Consider the following 19,013-nt stretch of genomic DNA (forward strand, 5'->3'; position numbering starts at 1 on the left):
TACACATTGATAAGAACACCCCTGAGCCTTCTCTTCTCCAGCCTAAACAGTCCCAGCTCTTAGCCTGTCCTCGTATGTCAAGTGCTTCACCGATCTTTGTGGCCCTTTGCTCCAGTATGTCCATGTCTTTCTTTTTTACTGGGGAGCCCAGCACTGGACACAGCACTCCACATGTGGTCTCACCATGCTAAGCAGAGGGGAAGGATCACCTCCCTCGATCTGCTCACAATGCTCATCCTAACGCAGCCTAGGATGCTCTGGCTCATCTAGTGGCTTATGTTCTACTTGTTGTCCACCAGGACTCTGAGGTCTTTTTCCGCAAAGCCTGTGCTGGTCGATGGGGCTATTCCTCCTCAGGTGCAGGACTCTGCATTTCTCTTTGCAGAACTTCATGAGATTCCTCTCTGCACACTTCTCCAGCCTTCCAAGATCCCTCTGAATGGCAGCACAAACGTCTAGTCTGTCAACCACTCTTCTCAGTTTTGTATCATCTGCAAACTTGCTGAGGGTAATCTGTCCCATCATCCAGGTCATTAATGAAGATGTTAAACAGTAATGGCCTCAGTGTTGACCTTCCTGCATTAACCTTAAACCACAGATAATTATCCCGAGTCCTGGTGGAAAACCAAGATGTTCCTAATAATAGCCCTGATAAATAGCAACTACATCAGTAACTGGAATTTGAAAGAAAGTCTTCCCACCTCTACTGGTACAGGATCTTTGCGCTGCTGAGGGACCCTCCACAGTGGAAGCCACTGAGGTTAAAGAGCCTCTGTGCAAGTGAGAGAAGACTCTGATGTTAGGTCTTTCCCTCCAGTGAAGGAAAGTTTATGATGAGGCTGTACCAGAAACAAGCAGCAAAACCAAAGAACAATGTTCTCTGGAAATTACTATTAGGCAGGAGAAATAGAATGAATTTATCCTGTGCTTTGCAGAACTCTTAAACTGGGAGAGAGACCAAATTCAGCAGTGCTAAAGCAGTCATCATAGAAGCCTGCCAAAAGCACTGATACTGTGTCCATAGTGCCAAGACAGCGAGCTTGAATTGTTTAGCAACCAGTCTAAGATTTCTTAGGCAGACTTCTGACCCAGATAGTTCAAGCTAAAATCAAGCCTCCTTACACTGAAAACATAAGTTGGATTATACCCTGTGGAGTTTGAGCTCTGGTATCCTTGGATGCATGGATTCAGATGCTGCTTGGAGCACCCCAACAAGAAAGTTGAATCATTCACAATACTGGTACTTACAAGCTCGAATAGTTAATGATCTGCATACCCAACAACAAGAGGGAACACCCTCTCACCAATGCCAATAAAGGCACTCAAGGCCCATAAAACAGCAGTGGTGGTGTGTATTTTAACACAGAAATAGAAAGAGATTTGCATTGCCAACATCGATGCCTCAGGCAGAATAGAAAGATAAGCAAATCACAAGCCACAGCTAGCCTTATGTTCGTAGAAATGAGAACAGTTTTACCAGAGTCAAACCAAAACAATACCAGAGAAAGGAACACTTTGATTAGCTAGGGATTAAAGGTATACTTTAACCTCTAATTTGTCTTCAGTAGAGGCACAGTGTAGGAATTACTCATGTGGACAAATCAGAAGTCTCCAATCCAATCATTTGATATTCACAATCAGCTGAGGTACAGACAAACAAGAACAAAACTAAGCTACAGACAAAGCCTAAGGAAAGATTCGGCATCCAGTTCTCTTGTTTCCAGGGAAACTGTTTAGATTACCTAATTTTTGTGAAGATAAGTTATCCTTGGAAGAGCACCAGTTGATCCAGATTTTGATAGGAAAGAGAAAACAACATAGTTTAGATAGCACATCCAGGAGGCTTACAAGAGCTGAGCTGCTAACTTTTTCTGAGAAACTTAAACCATTCATTAATTTCTTGGATCTGACCTATACTTCACTTAAAACATTCTGTAAATAAGAGCCAATTACTGAAGCCAGCTGCTTTTTTTTCATATTAGAAGCTGTTTCCTCCTCTTTAGCTTATCGGGGTGATAAACATAACTTCTTTTTAAATCTGTAATCATGTTGCTATGAGTATATTCTTTGATAAAGGGGAAAGGGTAAATAAAGAAATTATCTGAAAATATTATGGGACAAACACTTAAAGATGCTTACTAGTTGAATTATCTCAAATAATTAAATAATTATATTCTTTCACCAACATACTTTTTATCAAAACAACAAGCACTTAATTTAGACGAAAGCAGAAGGCAGCCTCTGATGATCATGTTAGAAAATAAGTTTCCTTTAAAATACCATACAAGAGTGCTGCTTTGCTACTCATCTTTCACTCCCTGGCTTTGCTTAACACTTCTGCCCCGACAACAAACTAAAAGTACTTGAAGGACAGGAGACCCAAACATCCTTATCACTATATGACATTGGTATTCACACATCATGACCATTACTTGTTCTCCTCTTGCTCAAAATCTTCATAATTGTTTCAATGCAGGATCTGTGTTTGCAAATAAACTAACCTGGTATTGATCACATCCACAAAAGAAAAAGAGCAAGAAGCCATAAGACATACATAAACATGATGACGGTATCTGTGGACAATTTAGAGAATGGTACTGTTCGTGCACTCTGAAAAGCTTGCACAAAGCATAGAAAAGACAGGAAAAGAAAATATACTTTATAAAGAGCTACATAACATTAGAAAAAGACAGCATCAAATTTTAGGGACTAGAGTTACAGTAAGAAGATACCCTTTGATTTTGGCTGTGCCCACACCACTCACATTTTCCAATCCCAGAACTTACTGATTTTCAGGTTTTCATTGCACATTCTATTTGCTCTCCTCAGATTTCCACTTTTCACATCCTTCCCTCTTCTTCCTAGTTTGAGGCTATGCAAGCTCACATTTTTCACACACATTTGGTAAGAGATTTCTTAATATTCACACACACACCTCCCCATATTTATCTGTTTCTTGCTTTTTGGTTTGTGTGTTTCCTTATTTTTTTCCTCTAATGCTTTTTCTGTATCTGAAATATTATTTAAAAACAAAGTCTACTTTTTATAATGGGACTTTAGAAAAATTCATCTTTTCTTCTTGGGAAGTTTCTTCCCTCTGCTGTTCCATATCACCTTTTGGAAGAGGAAATGGATAAACTGTATAAATTGTGTTACACTTTTCAGGCAGCCATTCTTTTCATTCCAATTTTTAATGTTTTTCTCAAACTTTTATGTATACATTTTGGCGATTCAATGTTTTTCCTCTTTTCCTTGTTTTTCTTCCAGTTTTCTTGAACACTTTAGGATGTCTTGGTTATTTTTTCAAGTGTCGTATACATGTATTGTCTGTTTAGATGCATCTCTTCTTTCATTTTTTCCTATTTTATGTATATTGGTTAATATTTCTTCTGTGTGGGAGAGCAGGGCACATCATTTGACATCATTTGCTAAAGTACTAGAACCCCAGCACGACTCATCTGAAACAGTTGTGTTCCCTCTGGCCTAATGAAAATATAACAATTTTGTGCAAAGTAGATAAAAAAAAAGGATGGTGCACAGAATTCTGAGCAAATCCCATGTCAGAATATGCTATTGCATTAGCCCCTACCAATGTCACAAAGACCCACCTGGTAGAACTAAGAGGATTTACGCACGAGTTGGGCACGTTTCTGCTCAATGGAAGTGGAGTTCTGGCTTGGCCAGTTGGAGACATTACAGCATCAAGAACTTTCACGAGGTCCAAGGGCTTTTTGGACAGGCTTAAGAGGCAACTGATCAGGTGTTCTGAAAATCTAAATGCTGTATTTAAGCCATTCCTACAAAAAAGCAATTCTACTTCTAAACCAGATCTGTCACAGAGTAACTAAACTGCTAGAATCAATTAGAATGCAACAGGAATGTGCAAAAACACGCGATTGCTCTCATACAGTGCAGTATATAACTTCATACTGAACAGATAAGGCACAGAGGCTCATATATTTGTATACTGCAGAGGTCCCCAGTTCAAGCAACAACAGAAAAAAAACCCATCTCACTTTGATAAACTATTTCCATTTAACTACTGTTTTATGTGACTTTTTTTTTTTTTTTTTTTTTTTTTTAGTTCAGTGACTCTCGAATGTTTATTTCAGGCACCTTAAAATTTTCCAGTGAAAGGACTTGACCATCTGTAGCAAATATATACCTACTGATAGTAGGTTTGCTTTTCAAATTACTTTTTGTGATTTCCTCAGAAGCTACCCAAAAACCTCAGGTTGAAAACCACTAATTTAGTGCTTCTGACCTTGTGAAGACCTCTGCTCACCTCAAAGCGTTATGCCACAAGCTCTATATGGGTTTCCAAAAACCTACTTTATTTTTTAAAAAACACATGTACAGTAAGCTGAAAGATAACCCTACACATTTAATTAAGAGTAGGTTTTACTTAATTTTTTTTTAACCAATGCTAGTAGTTCACTGGATTGTATTGTGGTGATTTTAAGGACTACATAGCAAAAACATGAGGCCAACATTTCAACCAAAGCCTCTAACAGAAAACCCCACTTTATACTAAGAAAAAGAATTCAGCAAAAAGCCCACCTGAACAAATAACCAGAATCCAAAACAACTACTGAATGGACAAAAAGCCTATATTCATTTGCCAAGTGATGAAATATAATAATAATAATAATGTAAAATTAAATACTTACAACTACTAAATAGTCAGAATTATTGTAGAAGGAGGCTGTTTTTCAATCTGCCATATCGGTGGGTGTGTTTTTATTTTATTTACTGACACAAAAGTCATGCTATGCCAGCATACAGAATGCTAAATAAACCAAGTGGGTTAGTAAAACGCATGTTAAAATGTCAGCAAAAAGGACATTCCTATGACATAGTCTTCTGCATGGTTAGCTGGAAAAAAGGAAACCAGTTTACAGAAAACAAAAGGAAATGAGAACCTTAGGTGAATCTATGAAGAGATATAGTCAAACTGTAAAAAGAATACAAAAAATAGAAGTAAATCAGAGAATCATTGGTAAAAAAAACAAATGTGGTGCTTTTTAAGAGACAGAATTCAGAAAACACAGAATGAGGGGGAAAATGGTAATTATTAATTTAAGAGTATCCACAGTAAAGCATACAAGGATGAACAGAAAGATTACTGTACAAAGAAAAATAGTGGAAATTATGCAGCTTTGACAGTCAAGGGTGATTTCTAACAGTTAGCCTTAGAACCTTGGAGGGAGGGCACTTTTTAGTTTATTTTTTAAATCAACAAGAACTTCTATGTGTACAATCATAAATTACTTCTAAAAATATAAAGTTTATAATATAAAGCATATTTACATTATAAAACTAGAGACATGCAAATTTTAGAAGCATAGAAGAAAACTAAAGTTAAAGCAGTACTTATGAACATTAATTCTGGTGTTAGGCTGCACTCTTCAATCAATTTGAAGGATTCATGTTCCTTCTTGAATAATTCTTCAATATTTATAAGCCATCATGTAAAGTGGAACTACAGAAGCTTGACTTGATCTATCAAGTTAGTATTCATTCAAATTTAAGAATATCAGCCATGAATTCACTTCTGAGCTGAGTGAATGTTCATCCACAGCCCATCCTTAACATGCATGTACATACCTAGCAAGAAATACAGCTGAGATGCAAGTCTGTAGAATTGCTTCGGAAATAGTTGCAACTACCATATTCGGACCGTAAGATTCCCTTCCTCTTTTCTCCCCATAGCTCAGAACATAAAAGACAAACAAGGCACCACCTCTATTTGCTTCCTTTCTGGTTCTCAGAACAGTAATGCAGTGATAATTTTTAAAGTAAACACACATGAGCAAAGCAAAGCTCATCTTTCTTACTTATGAAATGTATGCAGAAATCAGGAGATCTGATGCCTCATGAGAAGTGTCCTTCATTAAAGATAGACTCTCCCTAACCCTGGGCTTTTGAACCATTTTCCACAGATGATATTCTTTCAACTGACTTGCAAAATGGAGTACTTCATTTTAAACTTGATTCTCTATCTTCTCACCTGGCTGCAACTCATGAATCAGAAATAAACAGCAGTTGAAAGACAGAGGACTAAGTTCCTTGGAGCAATACTGGATTAATTCACAGCATATAATCGTACTCCAGAGGATAAGCCAGGAACTTCAACACACTAATCGGGAAATGCCTAAAGCCCACAAAATAAATAAAAACTTTTACAAGCAAATCTGAACAAACTTGGCTGAGATTATTGTGAGGCTTCCACCACAGAGCCCATAGAGACATAATTTGTCTGAAGGAAAAAAAAAATAATTTTTAAGTCTCATTCCTAAAGAACTCTGACTCATTTTATTTTCAGCCAGATCCAATTCTGGAATACTTCAGGAAAGCATTACTCATTCAGCAATGTAGCAACTTTTTGCTAAAATCTGGTAGGGCAAAGATGGAATAAAACAAGTAGCTCCCAAAAGGCAAGCGATTCTACCTGAAGTTGTAAATGAAGATAAACTATTGAGGTTGGTTGTTTTTTTCCTGTGTACTGAATTACTTTGGTATTGAGCAGCACATTTAGCTTAGAGGTTTCCTTCTCGTGGCTTCAGACCTACACTGTAATTTGATTAACTCAGTTCTCTAGGGCTTTTTGGTTGTTCAGATGAAGAAACAAATCTGCACTTTAAAGCTGCCCATCAATGAAATCATTATATATTACCACAGCAGTTGAAAGTGAACGACTCAATAATCCATACAGTGATAACTGAAGTCACAATTAAGTACTTAAACCAGCACACTACTAAATGAACACAACAAGTGATCAAAAAATTGAGGATAGCATAACAGGAAAATGCTTTCCTAGTCACCCTGAGAAAATCCGAGCAATTTGCTTTGTTTCACACTTCAGCCATGGCAACAGCAAATATAGTTTATCTCTTTATCTAACAAGGAATACAGAACGTATGGACCACTGTCCAATGTAGGCCTTTGCCAAAAGAAAATGCCCAGTACAAGAAATAGTCCTCTGCTTTATTTTAAGAGCATTCAAAAGCTTCTCCTTGCCTTTAGGACAGCATTGAGTGTTCCTAAAGCTCAGGCTATTGTGTGTCATTCATTCTGTCTCAGTCACCTCAATCAGTATTTCCAGAGAGACAGGTAATAACTAAATAACACACTTCTATTATTATGTATTCAATTTTACCTTTCAGCAGGCAAACGACAGTACAGTAGACAAACATATGAAGTCAAACATCGGGGAAAACTTAAAGATCTGCTTCATTTCTTGCAAACTAACTTCAGTGAAAGTAAGCAGTAGAAACTCGGTCAAAGCACCATACTGCAGACAAGTCAACCGACTTGATCAGGATCTTTGGCTTCTTTTTCCTCTTTATAATCTTTCAGGGAAGAACTCTTGGTTTAATTAGCTAGTTTTCCCTTTGTATGGTCTTTTTCAACAGGAAAAATTTCACACTTTGTCTCAGGTTCCAGTTTTATGGCTTTGGGATATTAAAGTAAATCCAGACATTTTAGACAGTTACTGTAGCCCAGTTCTGTCACTGTGTTATTATTTATAAACCTTAAGTAATGGTGGAATTTACTATAATTCTATAAGAACTTCTATGTTATACTGCAGTGAAATGACAGTCCATATAAACAAAAGACAAAGGTTATAAGAGACTGCTTACCAGTAACCAGTGTTCTTCAATACATACAGTCTCCACATTTATACTTGTGCCTTGCCATGTGAGGCGGAAACGATTTTCCTTTGCAGTATCCAGACCAGTTATGTTTGCACCTTTCTTCTCCTACCCTGTAAACAACATGAGAAGAACGCAATTCTACTGCTCTCTTTCAATTCCTCAGTGTAGATTTATACTTTAAATGCTCCTGCCTGCCCCCACTAAAACAAAAAATAATAATAAAAAAAAGCTGGGTACAAGTGTAAATGTAGATTACACACCCCAAAGAACATCTAACTTCTCTGGTCACATACTGTAGCCCAGCAAATACGACTTTGCAATGGACTAGTAAAATGTCACTGGCTTTGTATTGACCTGACAGAGCAGGGTTTCAGCACTGCTCTTGGTCTGGGCTTGTTTTAATTGTACTAACATAACAGTTGCCTAGCAGGTCACTTTTACTTGACTTGTTTTAGCTTAGCAGTATGGATGTCATATGCAAAGATCTAACCAACTCATGGTCACTGCATAACAGCCTTTATGTTAACTGGGGCTGCAGGAGGCTATTACATAACTTTGACTAACTTAATATATGAAGACAGGCAAACTTCAGCTGGGAACCAATGAAAAGACCAAGTAAGCAGACTGCTACAAGACAAAAATAACCCCAAAGATCTCCAAGATGGAGGAAGAAACCTTCTACCATCAACATTGTAAAACTACAAAACAACAGGTTGGGAGAGATCTTCGAAAATTACCTGGTCTAAACCTCTAAAGCAAGGCCAACTCAGAGCAGGCTGCTCGTGGCCTTGTCAAGTTCCTAATAACTCCAGAGATGGAGGTCCCATAGCCTTGCTGGGCAACCTTTTCAAATGTCTGACTACTCTAACAGTGAAAACATTTTCCCTAGTGTCTAATCAAAATTTCCCTTCTTGTCTTATCTCTATGCACCTCCACAAACAGTCTGTCTCCTCCCTGCACCCTCCTAGTAGGTACAGGAGAAAGACAACAATTAAGATTCCTTGCCCACCTCCCAGCCTTCTCTTAAGGCTGAACAAACCCAGTTCTCTCAGCCTCTCCCTGAATAACATGTGCTCCAACTCCCTGACCATCTTGATAGCCCTCCACTGGACTCACTCCAGACTGTCAAGGTCTCTTTTGCACTGTGAAGCCCAAACAGAACACTACTCCAGATGCAGATTTGCAAGCACTGAAAAGAGGGAACAATCACGTCCCTTACCTGCTAACATGGCCCAGTATCGGTTTGGCCTTGATCATGGCTGCTGGCTCACACAATCTGTTGTCCAACCAGGATCCCAAGGTCTTTTTCTAGAAAGGTGCTTTCCACCTAGGTGGTGCCTAATCCGTACTGCTGCATGGGTTATTCTATCCCAGGTACAGAATTGTTAGTCTTCCTTTGCTGAACTTCATGAGGCTTACAGGAAGAGCTTGCATCACTTGCAAGCAAAGACCATGCAGTGATGCCGTAAGTTTAGGAGATCTCACCAGATGATACAGCTCAGAAAAGCTGAAGGGGAAAAAGCTTGACTGAGGACCTCCTTGGCAATAAGTTAGACCAGATCTAATCAGATTTAACCAAGCTAGCCAGACCAGCTGCCTCTGGAAGCGGAGGCTTTCATGACACACCCAAGCAAGCAGCTCTCACGCATACTTTACCTAAGGTCTGAGCAAGCAGAAGCAGCGGCACTTTACTGTCATGTAGGACTTTTGAGACCTTTTCTGAATCAGAGACATGAAAAAAAATCATGGTCATTTGCAAAGGCTTATATCAGTAAGAGTTCTTAAGAGCTCACTTTTGGAGTTTTGTCTCCATGTTATAAGTTAAATAAAAATACATTAATATAAATCAAAGACAGCACTTGTGCTAATGAAAGAATATACACCTTTAAAACGCAAATATTCGAAGCTGAAGTGTAAGCCATCAGTGCCGTCATTATATTCAGTCTGCATCGCCATTTGATATATGTAACTCTTGGCCAAACAGGAAGTGCAGCATCATGCCCATTTAGCTTAACTGGTGAAAACATTTGGGAACAACTGCTCATTTGAGCAGCTACTTGCACATCACTTGATCACCAATAATGGATGCTAAGTAAGACCAGAAAGAACATATATTTTAAGACAGTCAAGTAGAACATTTTAACTTATATATGCTCCACTCAACAGTAGTGACTTTATCTCATTTTCAGTACTGAAGTTCTCTATTTCTATAAAACTTTCATAATTTTCACCAACTACAGAGACTCCTTTAACTACACATTTCACTAATCTTTAATTTTTTTCAGGTAATAAAGTAACACACTTCAGTGTTACTTTATAACTCCAGTATATAATAGATACATATTCACCATATAGCCTTAATCTCATCTTCTAAGAGATGAGGTCAAAGCTGAAAATTTCGATACAAAACAAATTAGATTTTCAGAATTCTGTCCTTGGTGTCATTTTCAAGCATTTTGTTTCACATCCATTAGAAGTTTTCAAATCATAGGCCCACACAGTGTCTATTCCCTCTCCAATAGTATGATCTGGGATCCAGCAAGGGAAAGGAAAACGACAGGCAATGATTCTGGCATTACACTTAAGCTCTTCTTCCAGCTTCTTCTCCAACTGTGGCATCTGTGGAGAAAAAACAAAAGGCTTTCAGAAGCAGTACGACACAGAAGCATTCTCTTTAGAACCTAATTCAAGCATTCAAGACAAGTCCAAAGTTTAAAGAAGTTTTAAAAACAATTTTAGGACAACTTTCATGATATATATTCTAGCTTTGATGCATTGACAAAGAATATCTCAAGCTAGAAAATGACTGTTATACTCTGAACTCTGAGATCAAAAATTCTTAACTAAGTTTTAAAAATTGCATCAAGAATAGTAGATAATCCCTTAGCTTAAAAAAAAATAGACGTTAAAGAAAGCCTTTGCAAGTTCCAGTTCACAATTTTCCCTACTGGGATTCTTTCTCTATAAATTCATGGGGCTAAACTCTTTTTGTATACTTTCTAACTACATCACAAGTTGCATGAACCACTGTGTCATACTCAAAGATCAATGTCTCTTGTGATTTCCAGTTTACCCCATGGCGGATCTTGGGACACACGACACTTCTTATGTTCAAACCCAAGAAACTGTCTGGTGCCACTGAATGATAAAGTACGTGTTAGTACTACAGAATTTGAGCTTTTTTGGCTCCTGTCTGTTGACATACACACATAAGTCACTGCAGTAATACTGTATGAAGAGCATGTACCACTGCGCAGCTCTGCTTGGCTGAAGACCTACTCAGCCTAGCTTTCCTCCATTTACAAAAGTTAAGCAGAGGGAAAATACAAGGGAAATATTCATTACTCTGCCAGAACAGAGCAACACCCTGCCCGAGTCAGATACTCTATCTCCAATAAATACTTCAAAAGTGTTGGTATGGATTAAGTGAAAAAATGAATTAACACATCTAGATTTCAAAGGAATTTCTTTCCAACTCCAGAAAGTGATTATGTTCTGAAAAATGAAGCTTGATAGATTTTAGTCATTTTCGTTCTTTGGAAAAGACTGATGTTATGCTTAAGTAGATCAGAGTGCATCCATTTGGAATTCCTTTTATTCTACAAATGGTAGCAGGGAGGAATTACGGCAGCAACGTTCTGCAAATTACTTCTAATACATGTTAAAATCTATTTACTTCGATATCACAGCAATAACATACAATTATTTACAACTACAAATACAGTTCAATTTAAGTGATGAAGCACACAGTTTAAAAAAAAAAGAAAACAACAACACACACACACACACACCAAAAAAATACAGAACATACCAGAAAATAAGACTGAATGAAAAAAACATATTTCCAAAGGCTGGACACAGCTTCCACGATCACATACATGCAGGGTGTACCTTTGATGAAGCATCCTACCATCACTAAATGTAAGCTTACAATAAATTATTTTTAGGAAAATGATATTCATAGATCTAATATGCAAGAGAGTTACATCTGAATATATACATATTCTAAGTATCCTGTGCTCTGATTTTGTCCATACAGCAAATGCTTTTAAACATTTTTGCTACCGTACCTTAAATAAACTAGAAAAATTGGACTACTTTGGTATCTCAAAACAGGAGACCACAAAATAAGACCACTTTGGTACCACTCATACTGTTACCAGACAAGGAAGGACTAAGTTGTTAAGGAAATTGATACAGTTCACAAATATGGACCTAGCCTAATTTTTAATCAATAATTATGAAGACTGGTGATGTCTCATGTCTATATTAACTCAAATTAGAAAAGTTTATTAATAGCTCAGCCAAGAGGAACTGTATCCTTGAACCAAAGTCAAAGGAAGGTCTTAACCTAAATCTTATTAACATTAGCTGTTGTAATCATATTGTATTTTTAATCACTTTTTAATATTTACTAAACTGAAAATTTTGTAGACCTTTTGTACAGTACTTATACAGTTAAAATACAACAGAAGTTACAAACATCAACACCTGGTAAGAACTCTGTGATCCTACACAGAACAAAAAATTCTCTCTTCAATGACTCAAACCCACCTCAACCCAGATGCTTGCAAGAACAAAGAGGTCTTGCAGCCTTCTCTGAAGATCAATAAATCCAAGCTTTGTAAGCTAACCTTGGATGTGAAATAAAAGCACAGTGTGACAGCATCAAACCAGATTAGTATTATTAAATAAGCTAAAAAGACCTATTGCCCTCAATAGAAGAGAATAATGCATTAGTTTCTAGAAAATCAATTTAATCACTCAGGAGGCTAAGCACCCACAACTTCCAATGTAAATTTAAAGGAGATTATGAGCAAACTTAATTCTCGTGAAACACAGTAGTTCATATGTTTGGGTCTATTACATTTATGAGAGGGGTTTCTGTTTGTTTGTGTTTTAAAATCAGAAGAATCTAACCTAATATTTACTGAATTTACTGAAGTAAAATTATTCTGAGACCTGTAGCTACTCCTTTTATCATATCAAGTCACATAATCGTTATTAATTTTCCCCGTTTCAGGCCATTAATTTTAAGTTTACACAACATGCCTACTAAGCTTGTTTGCATTTTTCCAGGGTATTTATTTCTGCTTTACTGGAGTGTCTGTCTTCATCTGCACTCCTGCCCTCAGTACAGCTGCAGAATTTCTGACTGCAAATTCCTATCTTGTTCACCAAATGAACCACTGAGCAAATCTGATATCACTCAATACAGCAAGGGTGCACCAACTCCCCTCAAATTAGATGCTTCAAAGACAACTACTGCACTACAGCCTTGTCAAAATCAAACAACCAAACATTCCATACTTTTAAGAAACATCCCAGTGATGGGAGCTTCAAAAATATCATCCTCTCCTGGATGTCCAACCAAAAAGCACATGATACTCAGCTCTGCAGAACACCTGGAACATAGCTAGCATAATAGTTCTTGCTAATATGCCAACTACAGAAGTATTAAAAAAAAATGCATTGACTTCTGTTTTCACATGAGTTATAATTTGAATCTTGGGTAAGTATTCATTTGCACTGCTATTAAAGAAAAAACTGCAGAGTAGGGAAGCATTATTACATTTCTTGTTGCACCTTCCCGTTTTTATTACAGAAATATTATCAGAGTAAACAGTATGGTATAGTATCAATAAAGCTCTTCACCCATTTCATCCCACAAAAACATCTGCCTTCAGATGGAAAGAAGCAATACTGAAATAGATATAAAATATTTCCATTTCACTCATCCATATGCATTCAAACTGTATAAAAGATTCTAAGAATGAATTAAAACATCTAGAAAATTTAAATAATTAAGATGCTCCCTTTTCTCTTTTACCTTCTAGTAGAAAGAGAAAAGAAAACCAGATAAAGCTGAAAGCCAAGATGAAAATAAAACCTGACTAATTGTGCCTATTATACCATAGAAGCAGTCTTTTGGCAACACAATTTCCACAGCAGTTTTGAACAATGCATTTACGCAAGAGATGTGTCCCTTCCTACAAAGCCTTGCCAAAAAGCAAAGGATTTGTGTACTTGTATTCTATCAAATATATTAGAAGTATTTCTCTCCCTTCCTAACCCCTCCTAATCTATCCCAGGCAAGAAAGGATTAACATATCAGCTGCTAGACTATTTGGGGTGATCCAGATTTCAGAGAAGAATGTAAGTGAAGTTCAATACTCTTTTCCCTAAGTAGCTCACAGAAATCAGCTGTAACCAATTTCCCATTCCATCCTCTCTCTGCAAAGTTCTCATTTTTTCAATATGAAAAGACAAATTTTTCAAGAACCAATCACCTTCCCAAGCAACTAAAGACAAGCACAGCAGTTTTCACTCTGGTTCTGAATTTCATTAAAATCTAGACCTCCTGCATCTCAAATGCATACTTACATTTTTAGAGCTCCACTCTGCATACTGCTACAAGCTGTACCAGGTTTTATCATGAATATTAGTTTGCAATAATGAAATATATCAAAATACTGGTACTAACTACCTTTGCCATTCTCTAGGTTGATTCATTTTTTATAATCGGTCTGCTAACACTGAATGTCTTGGTATTAAAACAATTAGACGATGAAAAAATAGTAAAACTTACCATCTGAGGTACCCCAAAAACAACAACATTCGTGTAATGCGAAAAAGAAACCTATTAAAAAAAAAAGAGAGCGTATAAGTCCCAAAGAGAATTAGCATATATAACTGGAAGATTTGGTACCATCCTTTCCCCAGTGCCTTTAGCTACATTCTTTTCAAACTAATCCTTGGGCTTAAGATCAAAAACAAGAAAGGAGATCCCATACCATGTCTACATCACAAATTTCCCTATGCAAGATAGCTTACATCGCTCAGCAGCAGAAAGCTTTTACTACTTGGTCAAGAATCTGGCATGAATCCCAGTAGCACACAAGCAAAAATCAATTCAGACACGCACAGAGTTCAGAAGATAGCCATGAGTAAAACCTTGTAGGTAAGTTTCTTTTATCACTCCTACATACGTTAAAATTAGGAATGTTTTAAGATTACCCCCCTTTTGTTAAGTGCTGGCTAGATTTAAAACTTCCTAGGCATTCCAATGGCTAGGTTTTTCCTAGTTCGGTCAGAAGTCTTCCATGCTTGCCTCTGAAAAAAGATTAAAAACAATACATTCATACTCCCCCTGCCAAGTTTCTTGTATCCGCTTGGCCCATTACAAGATGTCATTAAAAAAACTTCAATAGGAGTAGCAGGGGAAAGGCAGGCATAAATATGGTGGAAAAATAAGTCTCATTTAAAAAGCAATTTTGATACAAATGAGTGAACATGTCAAAAAATTCTCAGTTACATGTATGCAATAGTGATCTTAGAGCAATGCTCAAAATCAAGAGCTGCAGTTACAAAAGAGCATACATCTAATGAAGTGTCAAACGAGATAGTGATCTTGCGCATTAGGTGGATGACTTTCAGTGAAGCTAGGTATTACAGTAACCCACATCATTCACCACATAAAAGTATGAGGCAGTATTCTCAAGTAGCCTTTACCATACAGAGAGTAGTCTCAAAGGACAGCACATGTCACAGAAGCACAAAACCAGCAAAGCTATTTATTGTGCTGTAAGCCTAGTTGCTGTGGACTTAAGTGCTTTAAGGCCAAGGAAGCATCTGGTGGCTGAAAGCACTCTAGTTGAATTATCTCCAAATTACAGAAAACTCCTCAGACATCCAGACATCCCAAATTCATTCATTCATTCTTATGCATTTCACCACCTACCTTCCATAAGTCTGAAATATAAAATTTGGTGTTCTGATGTACCCCATCTCTCCAGGCACGGTATCTGGAGTACCAGACTAACCAGGGATTTAATTCATAACCAACAGCTTTGAATCCCCTTTTCGCAGCAGCTATCACCTACAAAGAAAGAAAGGAACTTTCATTCCGGAAGAGAATGTGCTAGAATATATGTTAGTCTGAACAGGAGAAAGGGGATAATTTTATTTACAATAGAAATCAATGGAATGCACTTTGCAAGTCACTTGCTCAGATTTCAATTCCAAACACACTGGTAGTACAAGTGAACAAAAGCTCAAACTACATATTACTATTATGACTAGTCATATTGAAATTAATAGATTTATTCATAGGAACAAAACGAACCACTTAAATCTTCACAGGACTAAGCTGTAAGCTTGTAGCATGCCTGTAATCTATATAAAAGTTTGGTTTAACATACTCATGGCAGTACCTTGAAGCTGACCATAAAGGCAATCACAAAACACACAAGCAAAAATGCCCAAAATTCAAAATTAAAGCACCTGGCTTATTGCAGATGCACTAGCAGGTAGGCATTTGAGAGGCCTCTGAACAGTGCAAAAATGACCTACTAATAGAAAAGAGCATGAAAGTAAACAGTTGACCTTCATAAAAATATCTCTCACAATACAGCTTTCTCCCAATTCTCACTTCATATATATTTTAAATGGCAAAAAGTAACTGAAATAATACAAGATGATTTTCAAATGCACCCATTTAAATTAAGATCTTAGTATCTGGAATTGTTAAACTGTACAGCAACTGTCTCCAAACTGCAGATTAATACTGGTTATTTTTCAGAATTTTTTCCAAGGAAAACAGAAAACAAAAAGGCATCAGTTAGTAGAAACATTAAAGTCTAAGTTTAAGTCATTTGAAAGGTTACCATAAAGTATTATTCAGGAAAAGCCTGATTAATTACGAATTACAGAATAGGCAAGGTAGAGTCAGGAGGAAGTAAATATTTTTAAATAAAATTCTCAAACTGTATCAACGGCACAGTGTGTTTCACACTAATTATTAAAAAAAATGCTTTTTCCATCATGCGCTCAGCATTTGTAAATATATTAGAAAACTCTGACATTTTTACTATGTTTGGAAATAAAGATATATTCATATTTATTTACAAATTATACCTGAAAAAATGCTAAGCATTTGAAAGTATAAGAACACAAGCTCAACTTAATTTGAGGATAAATTCTCAAAGGCAACACGAAGCATCATTGCATACAATTTTAGGCACCTGACTCTCAGAGTAGAATTCAGTCTCTATTTCATCACCCATAAATAAAATCAGTACCTAGTCAAAATTAGGTGGATCAGGTGGAAGTCAGTCAGAATGCAAAGTAGACAGGGCATCATAAATTTCAGCTTTCTTATCTAGATACTTTTCTACTGGTCCTACTTGGGCACAGCTCCTTCCAAAGCCACCTTCATAGAACTGATTTCCAAATCAAACTTTTCAGCTTGAACGAACAGCTGACTCATTCACATGAAACACAGACAACACTAACATACAAAAACTATCTTACGTGCTCCTATCAAAAGCTCATTCAGTCCACCCTCCTGTTGCTAAAACTGACTACAAGCACATGGCTGGAAAACACTACACAAAATATGACAGGTACAGAGAAGAGCCCATTCATTGCAAAACCCTCCCTCACCAGCACTTTCAACAAAGAGTTTAGACAATACCCTGAAAACACAGTATCACTTTGGCTATCATTATCTTTCTTCCCAAGTCTCCCTAATTTCTTTTTTAATCTATTTATACCAAGGGTCACCACAGTAAGTTCTTGAGTTCAATCACAGAATAGCTTGCTTTACTTGGAAGAAAATCTTAGTATTTCTGCATAAACACTGACACTGACAAACAACTGCTGTAATACTGAAAACATGTGAGGCCAGCAAAACCTTCTCCTCTGCATCATCATTTTCAAATGGAAGCATCCTTCAACTAGACTTTATACTGACATTCTGATCATTCTCAGTACAGAAGCCTTTCCACACCTCCAGTAATTATCATTCCTCTTTGAAATTATTCTCACTTTACTATACCCATTTTAAAACGAGGCAGTCAGCACCGTACAAAGTACACAAGGTGTGAAAACTACAGTTTGAAGGATACAGTGATTTTTATTTTGTAATCTGTTGTTTGTTCCTCACTTTCTTATTCTTCTACCACCTTTATAACCAACATAGAGCAGCAGCTCCGTAAGTTTTCAGTTGTGATCTCTCCTACTCTGCTTCAAGCCCTGTTTAAACTCGCAGCCTCACCTACTGCAGCTATAAACGTACATGGAATCACAGCTCTTTAGGAACTATTACTAAGTGAAGGCACACTGTACAGTCCCCTCCAGCCAAGAGGATGAAGTTATGGTTTTGTATGATACCTTGTCAAGCTGAAGGCAAGCTTGGAACAAAAATGCTGGTTACTTATGTAAATCAAATGCAGATCTTTCCTGGCTTTGTGCATTTACATTATATTGAATGACAGAGACAAGATATTCATAATTATGAGAAAACACAGTACACAATAGAAGCCATTCGCAAGTGGCATTCGCCCTTTTTTTGACAGATTATATAGAAGGAAGCGTATCTCCACAACTTACAATACGGCCATCCCCACTACCAATGTCAACCAGACAGCCGCTTCTGTTCTGTAACATTTTCAGGACATTTTCAATCTGAGTTGAACTTGCGGGAACAAAAGGCAGGCAAACTTTTCTCAGCGCTGGCATTATGAACGGGGTGACGACAGCATACAAGGCCACCAGTGTCCCACCAACACCACCAGTAATCAGCAGCCCCCAGCTCCTTCTTCTCAAGCCATCCTCAGAGCCCATGGGCACGTCTGATGGAGGGGTCTCGCTCTGTGGGGCTTCCGACATCCCTCCTAAAGACAGACATTAACAAAGGGCATTTCCTCACACAAACTGTTTAATTATATGTTTGTTTAAGAGACAAAGCAGTAGACTAGATCAAAAACGCAGGACAACAGGGCTTATATCCCTTGACCTGATTCTTAGGTTCTCACAGAAAAGTTATTATGCTGTTTTTGATGAAATAAACTACTGAGTTACTCAGTAATAATAACCAAGAAGAGAGGCGGTTACCGTTTATGCTTCCCGTCCAGTGGGGCGGGACAACGCGCCCAGGACAGGAGCGATGCAGAGGCGGTGCCTGCCGCCCCGCGCCGCTGAGCGGGCCGCTCGACGGGAGGAGCCCACCGCAGGGGCAACACCAGCCCCGCCGCCCTCCCTTCAGCGCAAACGAACTTTCTCAAAGCGCAGCGCCGGACGGGCCCAGCCAGGCCTTCCCGCCCGCCGCCTGCTCGAGTGCCACCTCGCAGGCGCCGACCCCCGCCCCCGCCCCCACCACTACCGAAAAACGTCACGCTAGGCAGGCTGCGGGCTTCCGCACGGAAATACTTATACTGGAGGACGATACCACCTAATGAGGGGGCTTTTTGAATGCGCATTGTAAGGGGCGGTTTGGCGCTGCAGCGGTAGAGCCTACCGCCAGGGCGCTTCCCGCGGTATTCTACCTAATAGCACCTCCCAGCGCGCTGGGGC

General features: G+C 38.0%; 1 protein-coding gene across 2 annotated transcripts; it reads right to left on the reverse strand.

Annotated features, from left to right (window-relative positions):
• Positions 1 to 4,592: 4,592 nt before the first annotated feature.
• On the reverse strand, positions 4,593 to 19,009 carry ATPSCKMT (ATP synthase c subunit lysine N-methyltransferase). Of its 2 annotated transcripts, none has more exons than XM_026099288.2 (5): positions 18,892 to 19,009; positions 18,051 to 18,334; positions 15,400 to 15,537; positions 14,248 to 14,298; positions 4,593 to 10,277 (listed from the first exon to the last, which is right to left on the reverse strand). In XM_026099288.2, exons 1-5 carry the CDS (start codon positions 18,917 to 18,919, stop codon positions 10,080 to 10,082), a joined length of 699 nt encoding a protein of 232 aa, XP_025955073.2. In that variant the 5' UTR covers positions 18,920 to 19,009; the 3' UTR covers positions 4,593 to 10,079. The 2 variants fall into 2 exon arrangements, with proteins under 2 accessions (XP_025955073.2, XP_025955074.2); XM_026099289.2 differs by lacking the exon at positions 18,892 to 19,009 and adding an exon at positions 18,555 to 18,863.
• Positions 19,010 to 19,013: the final 4 nt, after the last annotated feature.

Source organism: Dromaius novaehollandiae, chromosome 2, assembly GCF_036370855.1.
Source record: "Dromaius novaehollandiae isolate bDroNov1 chromosome 2, bDroNov1.hap1, whole genome shotgun sequence".
NCBI classification, from domain to species: Eukaryota; Metazoa; Chordata; class Aves; order Casuariiformes; family Dromaiidae; genus Dromaius; species Dromaius novaehollandiae.

What these genes read in the sequence shown, in the direction of transcription:
- ATPSCKMT (XM_026099288.2), bottom strand. Translation starts at nt 18,919, where the DNA reads ATGCGCATTCAAAAAGCCCCCTCATTAG. An exon ending in GTAGTGGGGATGGCCGTATT is followed by an intron (nt 15,538 to 18,050) that starts GTAAGTTGTGGA and finishes CTTTCTTTGTAG; the next exon opens with GTGATAGCTGCTGCGAAAAG. An exon ending in TTTTTGGGGTACCTCAGATG is followed by an intron (nt 10,278 to 14,247) that starts GTAAGTTTTACT and finishes TTTTCTCCACAG; the next exon opens with ATGCCACAGTTGGAGAAGAA.